Here is a 27,394-nt window from a genome sequence, read left to right on the forward strand (position 1 = left end):
TATGAAAAGCTGCAGACACAGTATGCCTCATTTTTAGCATTATGAGTGGGCTTATCATTTCAGTGTCAAGCTTGTATCTGTTATTAGTCTTTAAACTTAGAATTTGTTATTTAGTCATGAGTCAGCCATCTCACTGGACTCATGGAGTATGGAGGTGGTGCTTACATATTATTATTATTATTATTATTATTATTATTAGTAAATACTTTCTATGAATATAAAATAATCACTGTCAACGACAATAATTTTTCTGAAGCCTTGTAATAGATTCACCGAAAAATTGAGATTCACTTTCACCTTTCGGAAATAAATTCCGGGTTTCAAAGAAAAGGTAAAATTAAATTTGGGAAGGCATCCTTTGAATGAAATAAATAAATTATACCTTAACTTCATACCAAATGTTTGATATGCATTATTGAGCATAACTAATCTACCTGACAAATAAACTTTTTATTAATTTTTTCTTCTTTAATAATGTCCAGCACTATCAAATTCTCTCTATTAAACGTCATAAATATGCAGCGTACACTCAACTTTAATGTGTTGACAGAACCAATAAGCGTAAGAACAAAACTAATCTGGGTCCTAAGTGGTTACAAACGCTGTGGAATAATATTCTTTTCCATAAAGATGTAACTGATGGATCCAATCTCTCGTCTATATAAATAGGGATAAATCCATAGGTGAAAATAGACGATAATCATCAAGTATATACGACAACATTCCATCACAGTTTGTCCTCGTAAACACCAATGCACTCGAGATCAGTTTAATACAAGGAAAATAAGCTACAAATATCATTTATGAATGCATTGAGCTCCACGGAAAACTGCAATGAACTGATAAAATTGACCTCAGTAAAGGTTATTATCAAACACCCAGGGCTCATGCACAAATAACTCACGACCATTCATTTGAACCAGCCCGGCAGCTATATCCTCTGCACGCTTCCTTGTTGCTTCATCCTTTTTTGCTGAAGCATCAGCGACCTGCTGATAAAACAATATATGTATATCAGAAGATTGACCAATAAAACAATTGAGAAAACAGAACATATAAAACATTAGAAAGTTCAGCAGTTTATGAAGAACTTCAGAAAAAACTGTGCTCCTAGACCTCCCAAGTGTTGGAATTAGTAAATTTAACACAGGAAGAACTCTATCTTCTACTGTTAATGAAGCACAAACAAAAGATTAATTAATGAGTAGAGGTACTCCGTGTGCTTCTCTAGGTATCATTACAATCAAATGTGTGATCCCCCAAATTAGACTTAGGTCAGTGCTCAATCCATAAAAGTTGCTTGATTCCCGCATTAGGAGCTGAAGTGGACTTACAATCCCCTCTTTCTACCTGGTTCAACATGTAAAGTCCTAATCATACTATCTTCGAGTCTAGGTGATGCAAAATTCAAGAGGAAGTATTAGAGGAAAGGAAGAAATAGAGAGAATAAGAGGCAAAAGAGAAGGAAGAGATAGAAAAGACAATTAGAGAATAGGTAAAATTGAGTAGAAGCAAAATCTGTAATTCATTACCAATAATCAATAATAATCTGAGTAAATTTCCCTTATAGAAGGGGAAGAGTTATAAGGGGAAGAGTTTAGAATATAAGGGAACATCTAATGCATCACAACTTCTCAAAATATCAAAATCTCAACTAGTCAAAACTACTGAAATGTAATATAAATCAAACTCTAATTTAAATTCCTATTTCACCTAAGCCACACCTCTATTTACTATCTGATGTAGGATGAATAAGAAAGAAAAAAGAAGAAACGGGGAGGAGAAACAGAGAGAAGGGAGAAGAAGAGAAGAAACCAGAGGAAGAAAGGAGAGGGAGAAAACGGCTGCAAGCCACCAAAAAATATTTCAATTCTAAATCATCATCAACTGAAAATTATAATGTAAAACAGGTTTAAATAGTTAAACAACCCTAACAAACTTGGGCCCGAGCCCATACAAGTCCAAATTTTAAGTAATAGTCCAAAAGATAAATAAAGCATAAATAAAATAAGTAAACGATGTCCTCATCAACTCTCCCGGGATAGGAGAAAAACTCGACCCCGTCGAGTTGATAGATAGTATAGGCTGCAGTCAATCTGATACTCCAAATGGTTCAAGTCAAGCCACGAGGGACGATCTTTTTGACGAACCAAGTAACGAGATTCCATAATTGATAGAACTGAAAACTATAGCTTATTCCCATGAATATGATCTGACCAAGGGGGGCGATCTTTCCTTCTAGCCAAGTACTGATATTGGACTCCAAATAACCAAAACTCATGTACCTCATCTTCAAAATTTTCACATGATTGTACATAATGAGCATAAGAAGCACGTCAATCTACCCAACAAACAAGAAAGTACTGAATTTTGCCATCATTGATCAATAAAACACGTTCATCTAAAATAACATCAATTTTATCTTTGTGTGCTGTGATAGGTGGTATTAAAGTAGAAATAACAATATAGTCAAATTCGGAGTCCACAAAGTTAGGTAGAAATGGATCATCTAAGGAAGTAATATGGTATTTGTAAGTAATGAAGTCCTATATATTTAAAGCAGAGTGGTGGCTAAAATGTGATGAAAGGGCAATGACATGTGCATTTGAACTAACATGCTTTAAAATTTTTAAAGGACCAGCACTACAAGCTTGCAATATGACATAATCCCCAATATTGAATTCAAAATATCGTTTATGCGAATCAGCTTGAAGTTTATATAATGCATTGTTTGCGTCATGTTGTTTATTGATCTCAATATGCAAGTCATGAAGATGATATACAAATACTTCAGCTGACAACACACTAGCATGCGGGGACATGGGAATAAGATCTAACGGTCGCCTAGATTTATAACTATGAACAACTTCAAATGGATTTAAACCTAGAGACCGATTCATAGAATTGTTATATGCGATGTGAACAGTTGGGGGGATCGAGTCCCAATTTCTAAGATTTTTCTGGATTAGAGACTGTAATAAATTGCCAAGACTTTGGTTAACAATTTCGTTTTGACCATCAATTTGAGGTTGGTCAATAGTGGAGAATTTCGATTTAGTGCTAAGAACAGGCGACTGGATTCTCCAAGAGTGACTAGTAAAATTATCAAACTCTTTGAGTTGGGTAAGGGTATGACATATAACATATGATCGAGAGTTGTCAGAAACAAGCGGTATAGTTTCTAAAGTCTTGGGAAGGGTCAGGATTCCACTTAAGGAAGTGTCCTCACTATCATCCAAATCATCAAAATCTTCAGGTTTATACTCATAAACTAGATCTTCTAACGGCTCCTCTATTACATTCTTTCGTTCTTCCATGACTAAGGTTCGATTAGGACATTTAGAAGAAATGTGACCAAAGTCTTTACAGTTGACGCACAACAAGTGAGAAGAAGACTTTGGAGTTTCAGAAATTCTACCCCAATTTTCCAAGATTGGAGAACCATTAGAAGGAGGAGGTCCTAGAAGGGACTTAACGGGAGGAGGTGGAGCCAATGAAGCCAAATGATGATTATCAAAAATTTTACTCTTATTTTTCAAAATTGGAGGAACATCAGACGGGGGAGGTCCTAGAAGGGACTTAACAGGAGGAAGTGGAGCCAACGACACCGAAGGATGATTCTCAATATACTTTCTACATGGAGAAGAAGATCTTGGACTATCACGACCTTTATAATTATTTTTCCAAATAGGAGGAACATTAGATGAAGAAGGTTTTATGATAGACTTATGATGAGGCGACGCTAATGAGATGGGTGAACGACGATGACCATGCTTTTCATATGAAGTACTAATAATCAACTCATAATCTTGAGCTAAAGAGTAAGCGTGATCAAGAGTAGTGACACCTCGAAGGAAAAGTTCGCGTTTAAGATCATCTCTCAAACCTTGGCTAAACCTACTCAAAGTCGTGCTCTCATCCTCAATTAAATGACATTTGGTTCGAAATTTCTCAAATTGCGCGGTATACTCAGTCACTAATTGATTTCCTTGTTTAAGGACATTCCACTGAGTAAGAATTTCAAAATTATCTCGTTCTCGTTCACAAATCTGATCCCTATTCCTATCCCTATCCTTACGATCGAGTCGAAAGTATTTTTGATTACCTTGTCGACGATGTTGTCTATTATGGGATACCTTAGAATTATCAACATCAATCGAATGAGGGATGTGTTTAAAATTTTTCAAACTAACAAATAGGACCTTACTCTCTTCAAGAGTAGCGGTCATTTGAGTTTGAATAGCCGCTATTTGTCGGGTGAGTACATCGAATTGTGAGGGGTCCATGTCTAAGGTACTGGAGCTAGAAGTGACAAGATGACCAATATGTAACTACATGCACTGTAATAACAACTTAATGGCATGCAATAGAGAGATCAACAAACAAAAAGTGCAAGTAATGGAAAATGAAAATTTGAGCTAGCTCTTTTCTTTTTTTTAAAAAACTTTAAATTTTGGGATTAAAATCCAAAACAAACTAAAAGTGCTGGTACATATAAAATGGCAAAGCAAGGGTCAAACACACTAGTCAAATTCTCCAATAAATTTAAGTGGGGAATAATGGAAATCAATTCGGTCACTGGTGTCAATTCGATTAATGGTTTCGATCAAGTGGGGTTTAAGGCTAAAATTATCACGATAACAGCAGCACAAGATTTTAATTAATGCAATTTTAAAAATGAAGCAGTAGTATAAACGAAAGATAGATAAGAGTAGTGACTCCCTATAGTTCGGTTGTGACTCCCAGTATTCCGATTGGTTTGAATTACCACTGTGTGGGACCCCAGGTAAGTTTCTGTGCTAACTCTTGCCTCAGGTACCTTCAACTTCAGAAGTCCTCCTGCAGAATATGTGATGCCTGCTGTCTTGAACCTGTATCTGACTCTTATTAACAAATTTAACAAGAACCTGTATCTGACTTCTATGAATTCCTCGAACAGAGGCTTGAAATTGATTTGTGAATGATGGATGAATGGTGTGTGGCGTGAATTATGGTTGTGGTGGATGATGGCGAATCTCACGTTCGGATTTTGGGAAGCCGGGTAGCAATGGGGCTGAAAATTATGATAAGGCAGCAAAGTTTGAGGAGCTTAAATCTCACGTTCGGTGGTTGTCTTGGGTTTGGGGATAATGATAAGTGGTTGGCTGATTGAAGACCGGCCGATTAAGTGGTGATGTCCGACTGGAGTGTAAAAGTCGGCGGCGGTGATTGGGGCGGAGTGGTCACCAGCGGGGAGGCGAGTTTCAGAAAGTGGATTCGGGGTTTTGGTGGCTTATGGGCCGGATTGCTGCGAGATTAGGAAGTGGGGATGACGGGTTGTGGTGAGAGACGAGCCGCCGACGACGCCGGCGGTGCTAGGGAATGGTGTCGCCGACGTTGGTGAACGGCAGACGAAGCAGAAAATCGGAGGTGATGGGGGAAGGATTGGGCCGGGTCATGAGAGCTGATTTGAGAGGATTAAGGAGTTGGGCTGGAATAAAGTGATAAAAGAGTCGGGCCGAATTGATAGTTAGCTGATTTGAGAGGATTAAGGAGTTGGGCTAGAATAAAGTGATAAAAGAGTCGGGCCGAATTGATAGTTATTGGGCTTGGAAATTTGTTGTAATTGGGTTAGATAGGTTGGTTATATATTGAAAATACATGGGCTAGGGTTAATTTATGGAACAACTACAGATTTTTTTAGCAGCAGCAATAAACGTCTTTTTTTTTTTTTTTTTCAATTCTAAAATGCAGGAAAGAGTCTAATGGGATTTTCGAGCATGAACAGTAACTTTTTTTTTTTTATCGAACGACCACTAGAAAAATAGAATCTGCTGCTTGGACGCTAAAAATATTTTCATTTGTGTTGTTCCAACAATTTTTGGGAAGAAATAAGAAGAAAATTTAGATTGTAGGAAAGACATTATCCAAAGTTCGGCTCTGATACCAAATTTGATGTACGATGAATAAGAAAGAAAGAAAGAAGAAGGAACGGGGAGGAGAAACAGAGACAAGGGAGAAGAGGAAAAGAAACCAGAGGAAGAAAGGGGAGGGAGAAAACGGCTGCAAGCCACCAAAAAATATTTCAATTCTAAATCATCATCAACTGAAAATTATAATGTAAAACAGGTTTAAATAGTTAAGCAACCCTAACAAGCTTGGGCCCGAGCCCATACAAGTCCAAATTTTAAGTAATAGTCCAAAAGATAAATAAAGCATAAATAAAATAAGTAAACGATGTCCTCATCACTATCACTAGGATTATCCCAGAGATATAAAGTTGACTCCACAAACGAGTTGTACCTTAGCTTGGTGTCATACAACTTGCAAGGCTTGAGAAAGGGTTTGTTAGCTGACTTGAGCAATGGCCAAAATCAACCAAGCGAACTATCATTATTTAGGCCCAACATGTAATTCCAAGGCTGAATTGGGAGTTAGTCAACATATGAATCACTCATTGTCCACATAAGGCAGAAATTAACATTACAAATGTTTTTAAAATTTCAATTAGTGCAGTTATTTCCAATAGGGGAATGTCAGACACAGAAATTAACATTACAATTGTTTTTATAATGAGTAAAGATGAAAGGAATGAGACTCAAAATGAATATTCTATATTCTCTATTGAAATGTGTTACATCCATCCACATTTAGATATACTTAAAAAATTAGGCATACATGGGAAAACAGAATGTACACTCAGCATATCAAAAGAAGGATCCAGAATGCAAAGATTATCTACTCAATTTATTACAAATTAATCAATGGTTAACGTGTCTAAGCACCATTATCCTTAACATCTCCCGTGAGTGAATAGTGTTTGAGGAGATCACACAGAGCTTGATCATATACTTAGTGAGAATGTCTGCAAATTGATCAATTGCTGGAACATGATTCACCGAGATAGATTTATCAACAAGAAGTTCACGAAGAAAGAATGTACAAATCTAGTTCAATGTGCTTGGTGCTGGAATGCAACACAGGATTCGCACTGAGAAACACAAAATTGTTGCACCACAAGGTTGGAATACAAGTTGAGACAATATGAAGCTCACGGACGAGAGATTGGAGACCAAAATTTCAGCACCAGCACTAGAAAGGCTTCTGTAATCGGCTTCTGTGCTGGAACAAGAAACAATATGTTGTTTCTTAGAGCTCAAAACAATTGGAAGTTACCAGGGAAAATAAAGAAACAGAAGGTGAAGCGATGATAATCCAGATCACTCCTCAATCAGCATCAGAAAAGCAATGGAGACAAAGATTGGGAGACTATGTAGACCAAAATTGACTATCACCTTTATATACCTGAGGATATGTTTCACAGCCTTCCAGTCTCAAGCAAGAGGCTTTTGCATGAATTGAGAAATTCCATTAACTCTGAATTCAATATCCGGTATGGTGATGGTAAAATTATAAGGCCCCCACGATAATGCAATAGAAAATAGAAGTTTTACTAGTAAAAATAGGCGTTGGTAGAGCATTAGCACCAGACATCTTGGCCCTAACTAACAAATCATCATTGTACTTTTGCTGAGGAGGTAATACCCCAGCTTTGGTTGGGTAATTTACTTGTAGTCCAATAAAATAATTGTTAGGACCAAGATCTTTCAAGGAAAATTTCTAGTTAGATGAGAAATGAGGTACTAAACTTCAGAAGCGTTATTGTAAATAATTACTATGTCATCTACATGTAGATAGACATTGGAAGTTGGAGAAAACCATACAAAAAGTGACTGAAAAGCTTGGGAAGGCGTAGAACCAAGATGAAGTGGGGAGACCCTGAGCTTATCAAACCACGACCATGGAGCTTATTTCAACAGATATGATGCCTTGTGAAGTTTGCAAACAAGCTGTTGGGAATCTAGATGAATTTTAAACCCCTACAATGGTTTCATTAGTATAGTTTCTTGAAAACTCCAATTTAAAAATGCATTTTTTACATCCAGCTGACTAACTTTGAGCCAAAGCAATACTCAAGATAAGCCTGATAGTAGCCAGCTTGACGACTGGACAAAATGTTTCAGTAAAGTCAAAACAAGCAAGTTGATGGAATCCTTTAGCGACTAGACAAGCCTTAAGCCTGGAAATAGAGCCATCAAGATTCCTTTTAATCCTAAAAATCCACTTACAGACGGTAACTTTTCTACAGTTGGCTGAGGGACAAATATCCACATTTCATTCTGGATTAAAGGAATGTATCCTGTTGCTTCGCTGACTTCCAATGACATCTCCTTAAAGCCTCCTATAGAGTAGTAAGATTAGACACACTAAGATCAGAAACCATAGAAGCCCTCGGCTTAAATACCCCAACCTTAGATGTTGTCACAATATGGTGAACATTATTAGTGAGAATGATCAGGTTGCATATTACTCATTGGTTCAGAATCTGTAGACAGGAGACGGATTAGAGGTCAGAAGAGGAGACGTGATAGACTGTGTAGTGAGTTCCACCGGTAAAGTACCAACTAGCATATATTTATACATTCATGTGAGCAAAAGCCACACCACGCCCAAACCCCCTCACACGTCTTATCTTTCTCCCACTCTTACTTTTCCTTTTTACTCTTGCACACATTGTCACACTCACAGATAAGTATCTGTGCGGTCAAATAATGGGCAAAAGTTGAGCTATTTCAAGAAGTTTTAATGCATATTCTTAGTTCCAAGCAGATAAGTTTGTTTATAATTTTGTCTATAGTGATATTGATTCTGGAATAAATTTTATGAGTCCTATATGAAAAAGTTATGTTAAGAGGATCGAAGTTTAGTCACAGTATACAAAAGAAATGTCTACCACTTATATTCATTATTTCTTTGTCACTCCTTTATGTATCATATGATATTATTTCTTTTTCTTTCTGAAATTTAAATACGATTTACAATTTTAAGGTTCACACTTATTGAGTATTATCTCACCCCCTTCTATAACCTCTCAACGAATGTAGCGGCTCAAGGCAGTTGGAGTTTGGAAAGTGCCCAATGATGTGGAGATTTTAATTAGTAAATCCTTTTAAATAAGAATGTCCAGAAACTTGTTATTTCGTTTAAGTATTGTTTTAGCAAAATCACATTTGGATATGCAATAAGTACTATTTTTATTACTATTGAGGCTTTGTTGATTTTAAAGTTATTCCTAAGAGTTTATACTTATGTACGTTTTAGTGGCACCCGAACTTTCTAATATTCGGGGTGCCACAGCACCTTATTTATGTGTTTGGGAAAAATTATTTTATCCGTTCTTCATACATTTTGGCAGAAGCAATTTCATAAATGACTTCTACCAATAAAAAGAAACACATTTGACCAAACTCTTTCATACCCAAACACAAATACCATATACTTTGATGGCCTTGTGAACATCAATCATTTTTAGAACTTTCATCACCATCACTATCATACAGCACATGAAACATACAACATCTCTACCAACCATAAATTATTACTACCATAATTTTTTAAAATAACCTCTTCACCATCTCTAATATATATATCCTTTACCAAAATTCTAAAGTTCTAATCCTTTATCAATTTAATGAAGTTAAGATCTCTAGTTTTCCTTGAATTTGGCTGACTTATAAATATTTTACTTTCGTCCACGGTGTCTATAATATTTTTATGCAAACATTCCTCTTTCCTTTGTGCTTCCTTCCATCCTTCGTAATTTTTCACTTCCTTTCCTGAACATTTATACTTCTAGAATTCTTCTGCATTTGTAGTTTTCGCCATTCATTGTAATCCGATATACACAGCTGCGCTCGCTAACAGAGCATTTAAGTATGATAAAGGAGAAATATAAAAGAATCATCATTCCAAACCATTGAAAATATTGCAGAAGACCAACACTCCCTTACCATTCATATAACAAAGAGAGAGATGAAATTGCCCCCCGGGGCACATCCAAGTTGGCAAAGGAAGGACAGTGCGGGGCTCGCAACCCCAACGTGGGGAGTTCGATTCCTGATTGGAGCAGTTGAGTGTTGTAATAACCAGAGGAAGGGTTGGAGCAGCTTGGTGATGTAATAACCATGGAGGAGGCTCCCTTGGGACCAGGAGTATAAAGGCTGTTCGAACCCTAGTCAACTTGGGCACATCCCGCGATTTACCTCCCTGAGCTGTTGAGGGGCCGGAAGTTCAGGGACGAGGATATAGTCTGGCGTAAGCTGGGACACCTCGATAAAAAAAAAATAATAATAATAATAAAAAAAAAAAGAGATGAAATTTCTTGGGGACTAAAATACAATCAAAAAGAAAGGAACCACATATTAGACCTGATTGAAACCAAAAATCACTTTTTTAGACCTATTTCTATACTGACAACATAGGATATAATAGAAATCCCAATGTCAATCTTTACACTGCGGAATGAAAATTGTACGTTAAATGAAATAACACTAATTCGGACATAATTATTCAATTTCAAGTCAAATATTCATAGGCAAATACATAAACTGATAACAGGTGGCACAATACAGATAATCATAACACACAAGAGACCGATATTTACGGGGCCAGCGAACTCTTTATACGTATGGAATGATGGAGATAAATTAAAAAAGGAAAAGATACAGAGAGAATACAAGACCTTGCGGCGTTTCCAGGCAAGAAATTGAGCTTCCGAGATGGGATTGGGATTAGGGTTTGGATTGGGAACTGACCCTAGTTTTTGTTGATGATTTTCAGCTTCTGCGCCCATTATTTTCTCGTCGTTCAAAGTTCTCTGTTCTAGGTCTCGAGTTAAATTCCGTGGCTCACGTATTTACGGTGCCAAGAGTTCTAAATTCAGGTCATTTTAAGTTTAATAATAATTAAAGAGTTACTTATTAAAATAACTTTTAAATGAAAATAAATTAAGTAATTTCTATGCTAAAAGTTTGCTTATTTTAAAACATTACTTTGTCTCGATATGATTCTCATTCTCTAAAAACTCATTTTTGTCAAACTTATTTTTCAATTACACTTTGTCACAATAAAATATTTTTTGCATAAATTCAAATTTTTTTTATACTTTTAACAGCACAATCTCCAAAACTCACTATTATAAAATTTATTTTCAACAATAAATGGGGATTAAACACGTAGTTTATTACTTATAACTAAGCTTCTATTCGGCAAAACTATGTCCCTGTTTGATGTCCATTACTTGAAAATGAAAATAAGGGGAATAGTATTTTTTTTAAAAATGAGTAGTTGAAAAAGAAGGAAAAATTTTCAATTTACATGTAATATTATTTTATGAAAAATTGTGTGGTTAAAAATAAGATAGAGAAAAATGAAATGTAATAAAATTTAATTTAATGGGTAAGTTAATGAATTTCATGAAATACATATATAATTAAAAGTGTTAAGTTCAATGAAATATGTGATTAAAAAATAAATTTGATCAACTTATAATTCTAAAAAAAAAAAAGAACCTTTAGCAAATAGGAGTTAAGTATTTGTTTGAGCTTCATTTTTAGTTGTTAAAAATTAGTTTTTTGAAGTTAAACACTGTCTTTAATTAGATATTCAGTACGATTCAAAAGTACTATCCACATTTATCATCTATTTGCCTTTCCTTTTTAGTTGTCAAAATTATGAGTTGGTATAGTGGATAACTAAGGAGTACATTTGAGTCCAACAAATTTGGAATTAAATTAATATTTGATTTGGAAAAGTAACTTTTTAGCAACAAATGTGGAAACCCAAACAAAATCTAAGGGCTCATTTGAATTGCATATTTAGTTTTGCTTTTTGAGCCCATTTTCAGCTTTCTATTTTGACAATCTGTTTTAAAATTGTTAAAATCGCGTTTGGTTTGTTTTTTATTTTTAATTTCCTGTAATTTTTATCTTGAATTATATTTCTTTCCAGATTTTAATTTTTTTATTTTATTTATTTAGAATTTTCCTTCTTAGAGATTTATTTTTAAAATATTAAAATATTATTCTTTTTAAAAGTTCTTTTATTTTGTTTTCTAAAATTTTATTTAATTAAATTTTATTTAATGCATATTTCCTATGTTTTGAATGTTTTCAACTTTTAACTGAAAACTTTAAAACTCAAAATGTATTTTCAAAAATATCAGATCGAGTGAATTTCTGGTATTTTGTAAAATTGAAAACTAACAAACTAATCATCCATTAGGTTTGTATTTAAGTTTTGAGTTCATTTTGAGTTTTCTATCTTGAGTGTCTGTTTAAAATTGTTAAAAATTTGTTTGATTTGTCATTTACAAAAAATACTTTTTAAAATATAAACTAGAAAACAAATTTGGTTTGAAATTTTGAAAAGTTGTTTTATGGTATTTTATGCCATGAAATTTGACTATTAAGTAAAAATAGAATAATTGTATGTTAATATATTATCAAATAATATATACATTTTAAAGTTGGTAAATCTTACAATATTTTTTTTGGTCACAAATAAATAATAAATTGAGTTCAAAATACAAAAAATAAAATAAAGATTAATGAAGTGGATTGAAAATTTTTGTTTCAGTTTATTTAAATATTTTTTGAAATTTTTTTGTAAATTGTTGTTCAGTGCTTTAATTTTTTTTATTTTTTATTTTTAGAAAAATTTATAAATTTATTTTTGAAATTTTTATTTTTTTAAATTATTATGATTTTATTTCACTACTAAAAAACATCATTTCACCTACGGAAAATTACCAACGGATTGCATCCGTTGGTAATTAGAAACGGATTATCCGTTGATAAAGATGATATCTCTTTACCAATCAATATTTCGTGTTTAATGTAATCGTTTAACATTTAGATTTTTCTCCAATGGATATTCCGTAGGTGCTAATCCGTTGGTAATTAGAAACGGAGTATTCATTGGTAAAGATGATATCTCTTTACCAACAGATATTTCGTACTTAATATAATCGTTTAATATTTTGATCTTTTACCTGTGGATATTCCGTTGATAATTAGAAACGAATTATCCTTTAGTAAAAATGATATCTCTTTACCAACGGATATTCTGTGCCTAATATAACCGTTTAACATTTTGATCTTTCAGTAACAGATATTCCGTTGGTAATGAGAAACGGATTATCCTTTAGTAAAAATAATTTACTTATCACACATCAGAAGTTTACAACAATATCTTTGTAGTTGCCCTCTATAAATTTGTGGTCCAATAATGAATTAAACAATATTTTGGTCTTTCAATTGAGTTGGCTAAAAATAAAAAAATATTATAATTATTAAATAAATAAATAAATAATAATAATAAATAAACAAATAAATAACTTTTTTACCATAAGATTATTTACAACATTGATTTTTACCAATTGTAATTGTAGACATTTACCAACAGAAAGTCGGTTGGTATTGGTTAAAACTTTTACCAACGAAAATTCCGTTGGTAAAAGATTCACACTTTACCAATGAAAAATCCGTTGGTAAAATGTTTACTCTTTACATACGGCATGATCTGTTGGTAACTATCAGCGACCCTCAAATTACCAATGGATTTGTGGTTGCAAATATTCCGTTGGTGAAGATTATTAGCAACGGATATTGAGACTTTAGGAACGAAAAATTCGTGCCTGAAACTCTGTTTTTTTGTAGTGTTTTTTAAATTTTTTGCTTTTTATGCTTTAGAATTTATCATTTTTATTATTTGAATCTAATTTTTTAAAATTTAAAATTTTATTTGTTAGAATTTTATATTTTATTTTTTAAATTTTTTATTTTAAGAATTTTATTTAAACACTAGTTTTCCACGTTTTGAGTATTTTCAGAAATTTCACTAAAAACACATACAACGTCAAAAATGCGTTTTCAATTTTATATTACAACTTTATCCTTATTTTCGAAAATATATATTCAAAAATATCTAATCAAACATGAAAAACTAAAAATTGAAAACAGTAAATGAAACGCACTATAAACGTCTTAAATGGCATTTAAATGAAATAATTTATATGTCACTACCCAAATGTTTAAAAAAAGAAAAGAAAAAAAAATCTATTGTATCTTAGAAATATGTAATTGTTTGGTTAGAATAAGCTCCAAAGCAATGATATCGAGATTTGATCTTATTCTCAAGTGACTAACTTCAAAAAGAGTCAATATGACCCTTGTTTCTATTACAGTTGTTCAAGTGAAATTCAGCCTTGCCGTCTTCCATTAGTACGTGAGACATGCTATAAGAAAGCTTTTATTTAAGAAAAACTCAACTAATCAGAGATAGATTAAAATCTGAATTTGAAATAAAATATTTCGGATCAACTAGAAGGAAACTAGGGATGGGTAATAGAAGAAACCAGAAGGAGAATAAATTATTTTTATAGTGAGGATCTTTTATCACAAAATTGGATCAAAGATTTTCCAAGAGATGCAAATTCTATTACCTTGCCAATAGCTGATCACTCTAAACTTTCTACTAATCAGTCCTCTAAAACTAAAGATGTAGAAATTAGAATAGAAAGTGTTCCCCAATGGTAATGCCGTGTGCTCAATAACGTACACTGTTGTTCGTACAACTGTGCCAAACCAGATTCGGCCTATACAATAATTGTTTCGAATAGAATGAAGGGAATACTAGGAATAACACCGGACTGCTGTGAAATGACTAATTATATGCCCGGTAGGTGCTATATAGGTAAAAAGGAGGGATAACACTTACGTGTGTCGCAGATTTTAGTTGACCCTAAAAATTTGGAAGCACGGAGAAGTGAATAGAAAAAAATAGCAGCAACTATCCTCAAACGACGTTTTCCCTCTGTAAGATTGAATTTAGTGCTTAAATAGAATCAAGGCAAATGATTTATCGGATTGAATATGTATTGGAGAAGAAAAACACAAGCACTTCTTAGAACTCAAAGAACACTTTGAAGATTTGAATATGTACGTAAGAATTGAGAAAAACTCTTTCAAAATTAACATGAATTATGATTTCTTGTGTTTAGCAATGGAAACCTTTCCTATTTATAGATTTTCCAACTTTTAATGAAAATAAACCATAAAATCAAATTGTTAACTACTCACGCGTGAGCATGGTTCATAGGTTTTGGCCTCGGCTTTTGAAAAATCAGGCCATGCATCCACCCCTTGGGCCAATTATTCAATCCAATGCCCACATGCTGATTTTAATCGATTTCCAATTCCTTTTTGTCCAATTGTTCTACTATGATTTTGAAAAACTATTATAACAATCTACCAGTTGTTCAAAATTATAACTATCGACAGTTATGCATAAGGTTTAGATAATTTTGATTTGAACATTAACTATAGTGTAATTCTTGAATAGCAAAAGGTAAAAAAAAAAACTTTCAAATTGAAGAATATAACTTACAAGCAAGTTGGTCTCTTTCATTCACATTAACATAATATATCCCTATTTTAATTTTTTATGGATGTTAAATTGTGCGCAATACGTAAAAAAATCTTGCTTTGGAACTATTTTGGCCAAATTTATATCATCAATAATGCATGGAGCACGTGCATTGCACAGCTCATTCTTTTTCAACATCCATTAACCAGATCCTTGTTCATGCAGATGCAATACATCTCATAGCAAGATAAGCGCGTGAAGTTTCCAAAAGTACAATATATGATCATTCAAACTTGGCAAATTATTCTATCCTTAGCAGAGTTCAATTCTAACAAAATTTTATATTTCCCTTGATTACAAAATTATTACATCTTCCAATGGAGATAAATGCATTATTCGTGATTTTTCAAGGAATTTAAAAAAGTAATACGTTTAGAACTCGGTCCAACGAATTCGTCATTGGCATTGTCCAGTCATGAATCGGCTTGAAAAACTCATCTTTACTTAGTACGAATGACATAGTTTGTATTTTGATTGACGTGTAACTTTAAAGCATCTTGCACTGTGATTAATTTATCATTCTCATTTATTTTTTTTTTTTATGTCTCAAGAAGCACTAATTTTGGGATCTTTCAAACTTGACACAAATATTTTGTTCTTGGCACAAAGAGGAACACTTCACATAATCCCCACAAAGCCTATAATTGTTGTTAATTTTACAATTTTTATTGCTTACAATTAAAAACATGTTTGTAGAAATTGATTTTCTCAAATAGCAATGTAGTTCATTCACACAAACAATTGCTTCAAATATTTTAGGGCATGCTGAGATAAGACAAATTGATCATGTTGTGTACATGATTCAGTCACCTTGATAAAATACCAAAATGAGATTACAAGAAATAATCGAAACGGATTTTTCTATCCATTAAACTCGTTTAGTTACCAAATTGAGTTCTCAATTTGAGATTACTTGGAGGAATGAACATAAGAAGAACTCATGTTAAGTATTAGAAAATACCTGAACAAGGATCTATATGGTGTTATTTGTTTATAAAGAATATGACGTATACCCTTATAAAGGGAGAAAACATCGTAGCACGTATTTCATACCACATGTGCTTTTACAACCAATGTTGAGTAAATGAGTGATTGGATCTTTGCTTTTTCATTGTGCGAGACCTTGAAATTTATATAACTTCATATATACTTTTATGAATTTTGATTATTTCTTTAGATTATATTTCAGCGTTGCTACTTTAGAATGTTACTAATGACTATGATTGATTTGGTTTGATGGGATATGTCTAGGAAAGTAATTGATTTAAAGTTGATGGATTTAAGTAGGAAAAGAAGATTATCTGACCAACATTTATATTTGTAATCTCCGGCACGGTTGTGTTTAACCATTTAGGATATTGAACACAATTGTAAATACAATGATATGTTGTGGAATTCAAGTATGTTATGTTTCATAAATATTCAAGGCATCGAAAATATTGGAATTAATGTTGGAAAATATGTCTGGGGGTATAGTGAGATGTAATGTTCCTCTAGCTATTATATATCCCTAACAGGCTTATAGTACCATAAGCTCTAATATGTATTTGCCGTATGAATATTTGTAAAATAGATCTTGAGAATGATTTAATATGTACTCGCTAGTTGTACGATCTAACGTGTAATATTCGTTGTCACTTGTGACTCGAGTTAACTTCATCATGTGTACATGGGAGATATTAGAAAATATGGTCATGGATTGCCCATATGGGATGATCCATCCGACAAGACATTAAACAGGTTGGATGTAGTGGTTTGAACTTGAAATTCAAACCTACAACTTCCTATAACCACCCTTAACTCCTATATAACCTCCAATATTTATTGCCTATAAAAGGAGAGAGAAAATATGGTAATAGATGATGGAATTCATATGTGAAAATATACCAAAATTGGAAAGGCCCTAAAATTATTATTTTGGCAAGAAAACTCACAAAATAAGGCACTTAGATTATGGATAAAATCTCCTTCCATTTTGGTCGGAATTGGAACCATTAGAGAATAAGAAAGTGCAGATTTTGTGACTTTGAGCACCAAGATCTTGAAATTCATTCTTCAAGTAATTGGATTCTTAATTCATAATTTATGATTATGAATACTACAAATTCTTATACTTATCTTCAATTTGTAAAAATAACAGTGTGTATGTTCCCTGTTACTAGTCAATGCAGAAAGGTCTACATGGAGACCTCATATGCATACACATGGCGAGCACCCAAGAATTGGTGCACAAGGGACTAACGTCCTAAACTGTCAAAGGAAGTGTCGAGGTCGTTGCACTAAGTTGATCTGAGGTGGTTTGCCTTCTACCGCCGAACAACTCTATTATCTGAAGTCCTTGACAAACAGAAGAGGGTCGTATAAGCGCATCTCCAGAGTTGACTAATGTGACGTGCGTAGTTAATAAGTGTTAGGAATGTCAGCCTAGCTTATAGAGTGGCTGACATCTTGTCAAAAGTCTATCAATGTAATTAATAGATGACATATTTGATGTAATAGTTAGTGTCGACAGGTCCGGCCACGTGGATCCAATCCTACGATGATCACGTCGGCCTGATCACTATAAATAGGGAATTCTTGTATCAATTGAGAGATCTTGAAAAAATACAGTGAAGGGAATAATATACTTACATTGTCCACTATTTACCTTCTTCCATAAACATTCATACTTATAGTAAAAATACTACATAATACGTCCAGGTGTATATTATCTTGTATCAACACCTGTCGACCATTTTCGAAGGTCAAATGATTGTCACTGTCCGTGGGAAGCTTGGAACAACTAAATCACGAAAATGCTGTTGAGGAAAAATCTGAGTTTACAAAGGAGAAACCAAAAAGTAAAAATCCTTGAATAAAGGTAGACAACTCTTGGAACAGAGTCAAAGAAAGGCTATCCACCAAGAAGGAGCGGCCATGAGTCTGAAAGAAGGAATCACGCCAAGTCGGACCAAAGAACACGTTGGTGAGGAGACATCCTCACAAAACACCCCAATAATCTAGGAGCCGCTGTCAACAGCCCCAGTGGTTCGCCACCAAAGAAGTGGCTCAAGGAGTAGGGCCAAGCAAGTAGCAAAACTCACCAGAGAGATGGCTGTCGTCACCGCAGATATGAGAGCCATCTCCCGATAAAACGCTGCAATGCGTAAACTACTCAGGTGGATGTAAAGTCAACTGGCCAGATCCTCCCAAAATGAGGAAATCGTTCCTCTAGAAATAGGGGTAAATGTGGACATAATTACCAATTACGACACCGATCGAATAACTCCGGAGACTGCCGTTCTTGTAGAAGGCGGTCTAATGCACCAAGGGGACATGCTAGTGTCTTCGATAGGCTTGGCCTTACAAGAGATAGAGAAGGCTAGCCCTCCATTCCACCCGCTCAAATCGGGTGCCCTTCTATTTCCTCTGATAGACCAAATCTGTTCAATTCCTTTTCGGAGGAAAATCAGCATGAACAACCTCAGTCAAGAACTGTAGATGAGCTCGCTCATAGATACATGTATCCCTTGCCTAGAAATAGGCGGGAAAGACGAGCTGCATTAGCTCGGATGCGGACCTACCAAAATTGATCACGTAAAGAGGAAAATGGTCAAAGCTCAGAGAAGCCCTCTTGCAGAAAGAGGCACTAAGGCATATAACTACCAAACCGGACTTCGCAACCCCGGTCGACATAAGCGGACCTTCTCAGAAGGTCTGTGAACTAAGGACACAAATCCCACAAAAAAGTAATACGTTGTCTTCCCCATCCCATCCAAGAGATAGAGATAGAAGACAGAAGTCATAACCACCATCCTCATGAAAAAGGCAGAAGGCCTCATCCAAAAAAACGAGCGCCAATTTTGACCACCTCGAATTAGCTCCTCTTGCAGAAAGAGGCGCTAAGTCATATAATTACCGTGGCAAGCCCCAATGACATCGGCCAGCAGAAGCTAACTCATCGACAGCAGTCGCAGGAAAGTAAGATTTGCTGTCCTCTCCAGTCAAAGCAGCTCAGCTATAAGCCTCACAGAATTATATTGTCTAAGGAAGCTTGGGCACAAAAGGTGAATGCTATTCTCCCCATCCCGAGGCTAAAACTTTGGTCCCATTCGAATAAGAAAATCAGAATGGGTCAAAATTCGTACCCCAACCCTGTATACATAACCCTAAAATGAGCTATACAAAATAAGCTTGTTCAAAGAAGAGGTAAAGATGAAACCACCTCGGCCAAGACACCAAATGCAGAAAAAAGAAAGACCCCACATGGAGCCACCCCCAAAATATGCATATGCCTTGAAAAAGAAGACTATGCACAAACCATCAAGTACAAAACCAAAAAGATACGCACAAAGGTATGAGAACTGCAGAAAATAAGGATCTCAGCTCCCTTCATAATGTATTCAAAGAGGGCAGCATCGGCACACAACCTCATCTCCCCCAAGGACCTCGAGCAACATCTTCTGTAAAGGCTTGTGAAAATTTCATTATGTTCTCGTTGTTTTAACATTTACTGTTAAATTAGAAATTACTATATAGCTTGTATATAACAATTACGGCTAGCATATTTTACGACCCATCACACCGATCTTATTATCGTGCACGTTGATTTACATTGTACTCGGACATCAAACATGACCTGGTCTACTCCACGAAGAAGAGACTACCGAAACCCTTAGCAAAGTGCATGGCACTTTTTGAGGTAGTTCCTTCGAAGGAACAAGAAAAATGTATAGCCCAAAGGGTATCAGCCCATAGAGGCATTTCAGAATTTGAGCTGAAAAACGTCTGCAAGCCTCAGCCTAAGAAATGGCACCTCGGTAAAAGAAGTGGGAGTTTGAAGATATCTCCCTCAGAAATAAAATTCACCTTAAGGGTAGAATAACACAAAGGGTCGAACCCTGTAAAAGGATAAGAAAATAGAGAACTAGTGCAAGGGCACGACCCTCTTCTAAAAAATGACCCCGACTACGAAACAGTAATAATTTGAAGTCCAAACACAAATTCGCATAAAAGACAAAATTTTATTCATCACTACGAAATATTACAATCAAGTACAATCAGAGCCACTTACGAAGCATTACATTGCACAAAAAGAGAATAGATGGTAAAAATAAAAAATAAACGATGATAAAAGTGTAGCCACGGCACATAAATCGTCAAACCTCTTCTCCTTAAGAATGTCCACCATATGATGCGACCTTCACATTTGCAAGACCTGCGGGACTAGGTTGAAACTCAAAGTTTCAGCTACAATATACACTGCCTAGTTCATACTAGCAGAGGAGGTAGCCTAGCTGCCCAGGGGAGGTACAAGTTCATCGACCTGCTGCAAAGGTCAGCTCAAAGTACACTCCATATCGCACCCTATTGCAACATAATACAAAGAAGTGGGTGACCCTCCGCATAGGGCGTTTAGAGAAGATTGTAATGAGGTTGCATTTGCATTTTTCATTTCACAAATCCAAGCATCACATCCGTTGCACCCAAGAAGCATCCAACTTGCACTCTCCATGGGATTGCCCAAAACCAAGCAAACCCTTACACCAACTCCCCTCAAGATCCACCAAGCATAAATACAATACTTTGTCATATCGCAGAGAAACATCACAGAGCAATTCGCACCAGTAAATGAGTGTTCAAGCAACAATAAGCCTTTTTATAGGCAAACGAATGCGTTTTTTACCATCAGATCTTAAGAATTTGGACCATCCAAATTCAGGGCACTTATAGGCCACCCGATAAAACCGAAGCTTCAGCTTCACGGCCCAGATCAAAACACGTGGAAATTCCTTGAAAATTGAGGGCACCGTCCCCTCGAGAAGACCGAACGTCAATATAGCAACTTGTGTTAATAAATGATAAAAGACGATTCAACTATCGAACTGTCTCAAGCATCACAATTTCAGATGCACAACAAAGACAGCTAATCATTACAGCACAAAAGACCTTTCACATATTCCCATGCTGACCTATCCAACCCCTCTCTGTGACACTTATAGCCTCAACAACACTATAACACAAAAGTACCTCGGCCTACATCTTAAAGCACTTCGGCTCTGCTACGAAAGCACCTCAATTGATGCCCCTCGAAAGCCCCAAACTGAATTGGGGGACTATAAGCTCAAAATTCAACATCACCACCCTTTCACAAATTCTAATTCTCACATCAATGTTGGTTAGTTAGACTTGAGGGACTGACATCTATCAGGAATTTCTTCTCTTGGAATTTTTCTTGGAAATTTCGAAATTAATTACAAATTCTATGTACTACATAAATGATCGAACAAAGACTTAGGGGACTATCGTTACTAGCCAATATAGAAAGGTCTATGTGGAGACCTCATATGCATACAAGCACCCAAGAATTGGTGCAGAAGGGACTAACATCAGAAACTGTCGAAGGAAGTGCCGAGGTCGTTGTACGAAATTGATCCGAGGTAGTTCGCCTTCTATCGTCGAACCACTCTACTATTCGAAATTCTTGACAAATAGAAGAGGGTCAGACAAGCGTCTCTAGAGTTGACTGATGTGACGTGCATAGTTAATAAGTGTCAGGAATGTTTGTTTAGCTTATAGAGTGGGTTACTCTTGTCAAAAATCTATCAATATAATTAATAAATGACAGAATTGATGTAGCAGTTAGGGTCGACAGATCACACAATGAGATTCGCTCATTCTTCTCATTTAATTTTTGTTTTGTTAAGTTTCAAAGAGTACTAGATTTGGGATCTTTCAAACTTGACACAAATATTTTGTCCTTGGCACAAAGAGAAATACGTCATACAATTCACAAAGAAGCGCCTATAGTTCGAATTTTTTTGATTTCAAATTAAAATAAGTTTGTTGAATTTGATTTTCTCAATAATAATGTTGTAATCGAAACATCTGCTAGTGTAGAAATAACAAAGATAAAGGTAAAAAGTGAAAATCTCAAAATTAACAAAGTTTAGGAAATAATACATCTGTACTCGGGGGCTATGCTACTCATTACATCCACTATCTTCAACAAAAGAAACTCCGAATTTTCAAATTTTGGGCAATTTCGAAACTATCCATAAATTAAACTAAAGGGGAAAAATAAAAAGGAAAATATCGGCCTCTTTAGTTGTCATTAATAGCAAAAGGACCAAAACTTTGAATTTTAGACTATAACTTAAAAGAAAGTTGGCGTCTTTCATGTTGATTCACAAGATACAGAGACTTTAATTCCTTATGGATGTTAAATTGTGCATAATACGTATAAAAAAAATAAAAAAAAAGGGAAGACTACATAACTACAACATTATAAAAACACATTTCATAAATAACAAACTCATTGAAATATTTCAAAAATCAGGTGGTAAATATATTTATTAAATATTAAACTATAATATAATATACATTAATTATTTCCACTCCATATCACCTCACTCACCCCATCTTATCACCCCACTACACCACATTCCCTTTACCTCTCCATCGGAGATAGCCATCGGCTCCTTCTCCGGCGACCGTTCCGACAAACTGCTGCGGCAAACGCTCCGGTGACTACTTTGGCAAACTGCTACGGCGATTATTCCACCAATTGTTTCGACTTCGGTGATAGAAAAATCTCCAAAATTTGTGATGGTTGTAGTGGTGCATTACAGTTATCAGATTTGCAACCGTGTTATTTATGACCATACCTGTGTTACATGTGGCAAATTTATTGACTTATGTTATCTGAGAATCATCGTGACCAACTTTGCCTTAGATGTGACTAATTGTGACCAGATTTGTATTCAGTGTGACTGTCTGTGACCAGATCAATCTCAAGTCATAATCAGTCACAATCAATACAAAATTGGTCACAAACACTTACAATCAGCTCTCGAACTAAAAAAATCAGATCTCCAAACCACCACAACAGATTTGTTTGGAAAAATAATAACCATTACCACCACTAACATTTTTAATTCAAATTGATGACCATAAATACTACATTCATCTCAAATCCACAACAATCATTACTACCATAACTTCCACCAACCCTTCAAAAAACACCAACTAGCACCACCACACTTATCTTGTAAAACTTCGGTGAGAGAAGTGGTAGGTGGTTGGAATCTAGAGGGTGGGTGGAAAAGAAGTCGTAGATCTGATTTTTGGGTAAAAGAGTGCCGAACTAATTTTTGGGGAAAAGAAATAGAGTGTGTGGGGTTAAAAATTGATAAAAGATCTGGGGTAAATTTATACAGGGTCTGTGACCAATTTTGTATTTAATGTGACTATTTGTGACCAGATCAATCTCAAGTCACAACCGGTCACAATCAACACAAAATAGGTCACAAACAGTCACAACCAGATCTCGAACAGAAAAAATCAGATCTCCAATGACAACAGCAGATCTGTTCAGAAAAATAATAATCACCACCACTACTAACATCTTTAACTCAAATCAATAACAACAATTATCACTACTTTAACTTCCACCAATACCTTCAAAAAACATAAACCAGTAGATTGCTGAATATTTCTCAATAAAGATTTCAAAGATTTTTCTTCAGTTATTTCTGGAAAAGATGAGGAAGATTATGAGAGAGAAGCTATAGATCTGATTGTTCTTCACCATATGGTCCCCACGTTCACGTTTGGGTTTTCTTCTCCTCACACACTGTTTCTACTTTAGGTGACCCATGTACTGCATTAGCACTTCTCTAAAATCTAAGCTCATCAGCTTTCAAAGAAGAAATTTGTACGAAACTCCGACGAGGGAAGTGGTAGGTGGCCGGAATTTAAAGGGTGGGGAAGAAGCCACCGATGAGATTTTTGGGTAAGAGGGTGCTGATAAATTTTTGGAGAAGAAAGAGAGAGGCAGTGAGTTAGAAAATGAATTGGGATATGGGGTAAAAGAAGTGTTTAGGGGTCATAGAATGGGTGGGTGTAATTAATTAATTTAAAAATTAGTATTTATCACCTGATTAATGAAATTTAATCTTTTACCAACTTGTTTTAGAAATGTACTCTTGAAAAGAAGGGATCTAGATAATTTTCTCTAAAAAAAAATGCTTTGGGGCCCGTACAACAAATTCATGATTTCAAAAAATAAGAATAATAATAAAATAAATAAATAAATAATTCAAAATGCATTATATTAATTTTATTGAGACCCGTACAACAAATTCATCCTCGACGTTGGTCAGGTATGACTTGGCTTTGGAAACTTTTCATGTTGATGCAATGAATCTCAAAGCAAGATTCACATGTTTGTACTACATGTAAGGACATCTCCAACCATTGTATCATTTTTTGGTGCAAAGTTACTCCAATGCAATACCAAATTTTGCACCATTTTGGTGGAAAATGGTGTAAAGTGAATAGTGTTGCATCAATGGTGTAAAGTGTGGTGCAACACTGTTCATTTTACACCATTTTCCACCAAAATGGTGCAAAGTATAAAATGTCTCTTTTGCCCTTATTTAACATTTTTCAAATAAATTTGTTAAGGGTATTTATGTCATTTGTGCTATATATTTTTTAATACAATAAATTATTATTATTATTATTTTTATTAATATTATTATTATTTGCATTTAAAATAAATTTTAAATGTAAGACATAATAATTAATAAATTAATTAAAAGACGAAAACAATTTAAAATATATCAAACACGATTATTTATTAAAGTTAATACGAAATATATTAAATAGTGACATACATATGATAATCTAATTTTATTTTTTTAAAAAGGATACATAAAAAAGTGCATAGTTCAAATCGATATTTTCACGAATTCCTTACTCGTCATAGACAAATCAAGGATAAAGAAACTCACATTGCACTTCGAAATGCATTAATCGATCATTTGTGGGATGAACATATGAATTTTGAGAATTAAATTGCAAAAATTTAGCGATTTCGTAATATCGTCTATCCAAATTCGAAATGTATTATACTATTTTCTAATGGTATGATTTCATATTTTCTTTGTTGTAGTATTTTTATTAATTGTTCTATGTTTTTTATATTTATTAATGAATTTAATATTTTTCGTAATTTAATGTAATTATTTATTTAGTAATCTATGTATTTATGAAATAATTAAATAAATAATATTTCAAATAAATAAATTATAAATATTTAAAAAAGGGAAGAAAATGGTTAAACACTGTTCATTTGGTTGTAATTTTTGGTGTAATGGTTGGAGATGAATTTTAGTTTGATGTAAGATTTGGTGCAAAATGGTGTAGGGTTGGAGATGGCCTAAAATTCATTCAAAACTGACACATCTATTCTATCCTGGTAGAGTTCAGGGTTAACAAAATTTTATATTTCCATTGATGTTAAACATATTGCATTAGGGATGGCAATGGGCCGAGCAGCGCATTAGAGATGGACTTGGCCCTTTAACCCACGAGCTCGTGATCTCACGAGCCACGAGTCCACGAGCCGCTCGCGAGCTCGTGATTTTTTTAATTTTTTTGGTAAATTTGCACATTTTTTACTTTTTTTTTTTATATAAACTTGCATTTTTTTTTTTTACGAGCTCGTGGGATTGAGCTCCCTGCTTGGCTCGACTCGGGCTCGGGCTAGTCATTTGGCGAGCTCGAGCCACCCACGAGCCGAGCAGTCTCGTCCCGTTTGACATCCCTATGCATCACCCAATGCAAATAAATGCATTATTCGTGATTTTTCACATAAATTCAACAAGCACTACATTTAATGTCATTGACACCCAGTGCAACAAATTCGTCATTGATTATTCCATATGTATCGAATAGTGTCCCCCTTCTCACAATGCATTCGGAACCCACGTGAATTTAAAAATATTTACATGTGTTCCTCACCCCTGTTGTGAGTAGTAGGTAAAAGATTCGGTAAAAAAATTAAGTACGTGTAGCATTGTTCATTCGTACTTTGCATTGTCTAGGTATGACCTTGCTTAAGAAACTCGTCTTTAATTTGTACAAATAATGATCCCATTGATGCATAACTTTACAGCAGTGTTGTGTGTATAGTTTCTGTACACACAGAACCACTACAGAAGAGAGATAGCGATAGGGTGAGTGGGTGATTTTTTGCCATTTTTTATCACAACATGGGCCCACACAACACTCTCTTTCTGGTGCATTTCTGTGAAGCGTCCTCCTATACAAATGGAATTGCTGATAACTTTAATGCATCACACAGTACGATTAACTTATCATTCTCAATTTCTTTATGTTTCAAAAAGCTCAAAGTTTGGGATCTTTCAAAATTGGCATGCATATTTTGTCCTTGGCGCAAAGAGGAACACCTCACGCAATCCAAGAAGCAGCATCTATAGGGCGTTTTTAATTTTGCAACGTTTATTGCTTTCAACTATAAATAAGTATGTAGAATATTATTTTCTCAAATAACAATTCTGGAGTAGAAACAAAAAAGATTTAAATGGAAAAAAATAAAATCTAGAAATTAACAAAGTTCAGTAAATGCGACTTATGTGTCCTCCCGTCGGGATGACAATCGGGCTCGTCGGCTTGAGCCGCTCGTGGCTCGGTTCGGGAAAAGCCCGAACCGGCTTGGCTCGGGCCTCGGTAGACCCGAGTCCCATTTTGGGGACACGGGCTTTGCCCAAGCCGGCCCGTGAGCTCACAAGCTGTTTTAAATAAAAAAAAATATTAAATTTGAGGCTTAAAAGGCAGCAAAACTGCCGCTTTTAAAAGGCAGCGAACTGCTGCCTTAAAAGGCAGCCAAGCTAATTTTTTTTTTTACTTTTGATTTTTAAGTATATATTTGTGACTGATTTGTAATTTATTGAAAATTTGGGATTATGGTTGCAATCAGCTCTTTATTTTTCTTTTTTTTTCTTTTTTTATGTGAATGGGGGTAAACTCATTTTTTTATTGAAAAAATGGATGAAAAAGACTTTTTGAGCAATGAAAGGTGGTCGAGCCTTTTTTTTTGGGCGAGCAAACGAGCCCGCAAAAAAGTTCGGCCATTTTAATCGGGCCGAGCCCGAGTTGAAACTTTAGGCTCGCAAGCTAGCTCGGCCCGACTTGTTTACATTCCTATCATCGGTGCTACCTGCTCATTACTTCTACTATCTTCAAAGAAAGACTCAAAATAATTTCAAATTTTTGGCAATTTCAGAAATATTCATAAATA

General features: G+C 34.8%; 1 protein-coding gene across 1 annotated transcript; it reads right to left on the reverse strand.

The window, feature by feature from the left end:
• Positions 1 to 603: 603 nt before the first annotated feature.
• Positions 604 to 10,743, reverse strand: LOC111393834 (zinc finger CCCH domain-containing protein 15 homolog). The gene is made up of 2 exons (XM_023019551.1): positions 10,562 to 10,743; positions 604 to 989 (listed from the first exon to the last, which is right to left on the reverse strand). The coding sequence occupies exons 1-2, from the start codon at positions 10,670 to 10,672 to the stop codon at positions 855 to 857; spliced, it is 246 nt and encodes an 81-aa protein (XP_022875319.1). The 5' UTR covers positions 10,673 to 10,743; the 3' UTR covers positions 604 to 854.
• Between the last annotated feature and the right edge of the window lie 16,651 nt (positions 10,744 to 27,394).

This window comes from Olea europaea, chromosome 4 (assembly GCF_002742605.1).
Source record: "Olea europaea var. sylvestris chromosome 4, O_europaea_v1, whole genome shotgun sequence".
Taxonomy (NCBI): Eukaryota; Viridiplantae; Streptophyta; class Magnoliopsida; order Lamiales; family Oleaceae; genus Olea; species Olea europaea.

What these genes read in the sequence shown, in the direction of transcription:
- LOC111393834 (XM_023019551.1), bottom strand. Translation starts at nt 10,672, where the DNA reads ATGGGCGCAGAAGCTGAAAATCATCAACAAAAACTAGGGTCAGTTCCC. An exon ending in TTGCCTGGAAACGCCGCAAG is followed by an intron (nt 990 to 10,561) that starts GTCTTGTATTCT and finishes TTTTATCAGCAG; the next exon opens with GTCGCTGATGCTTCAGCAAA.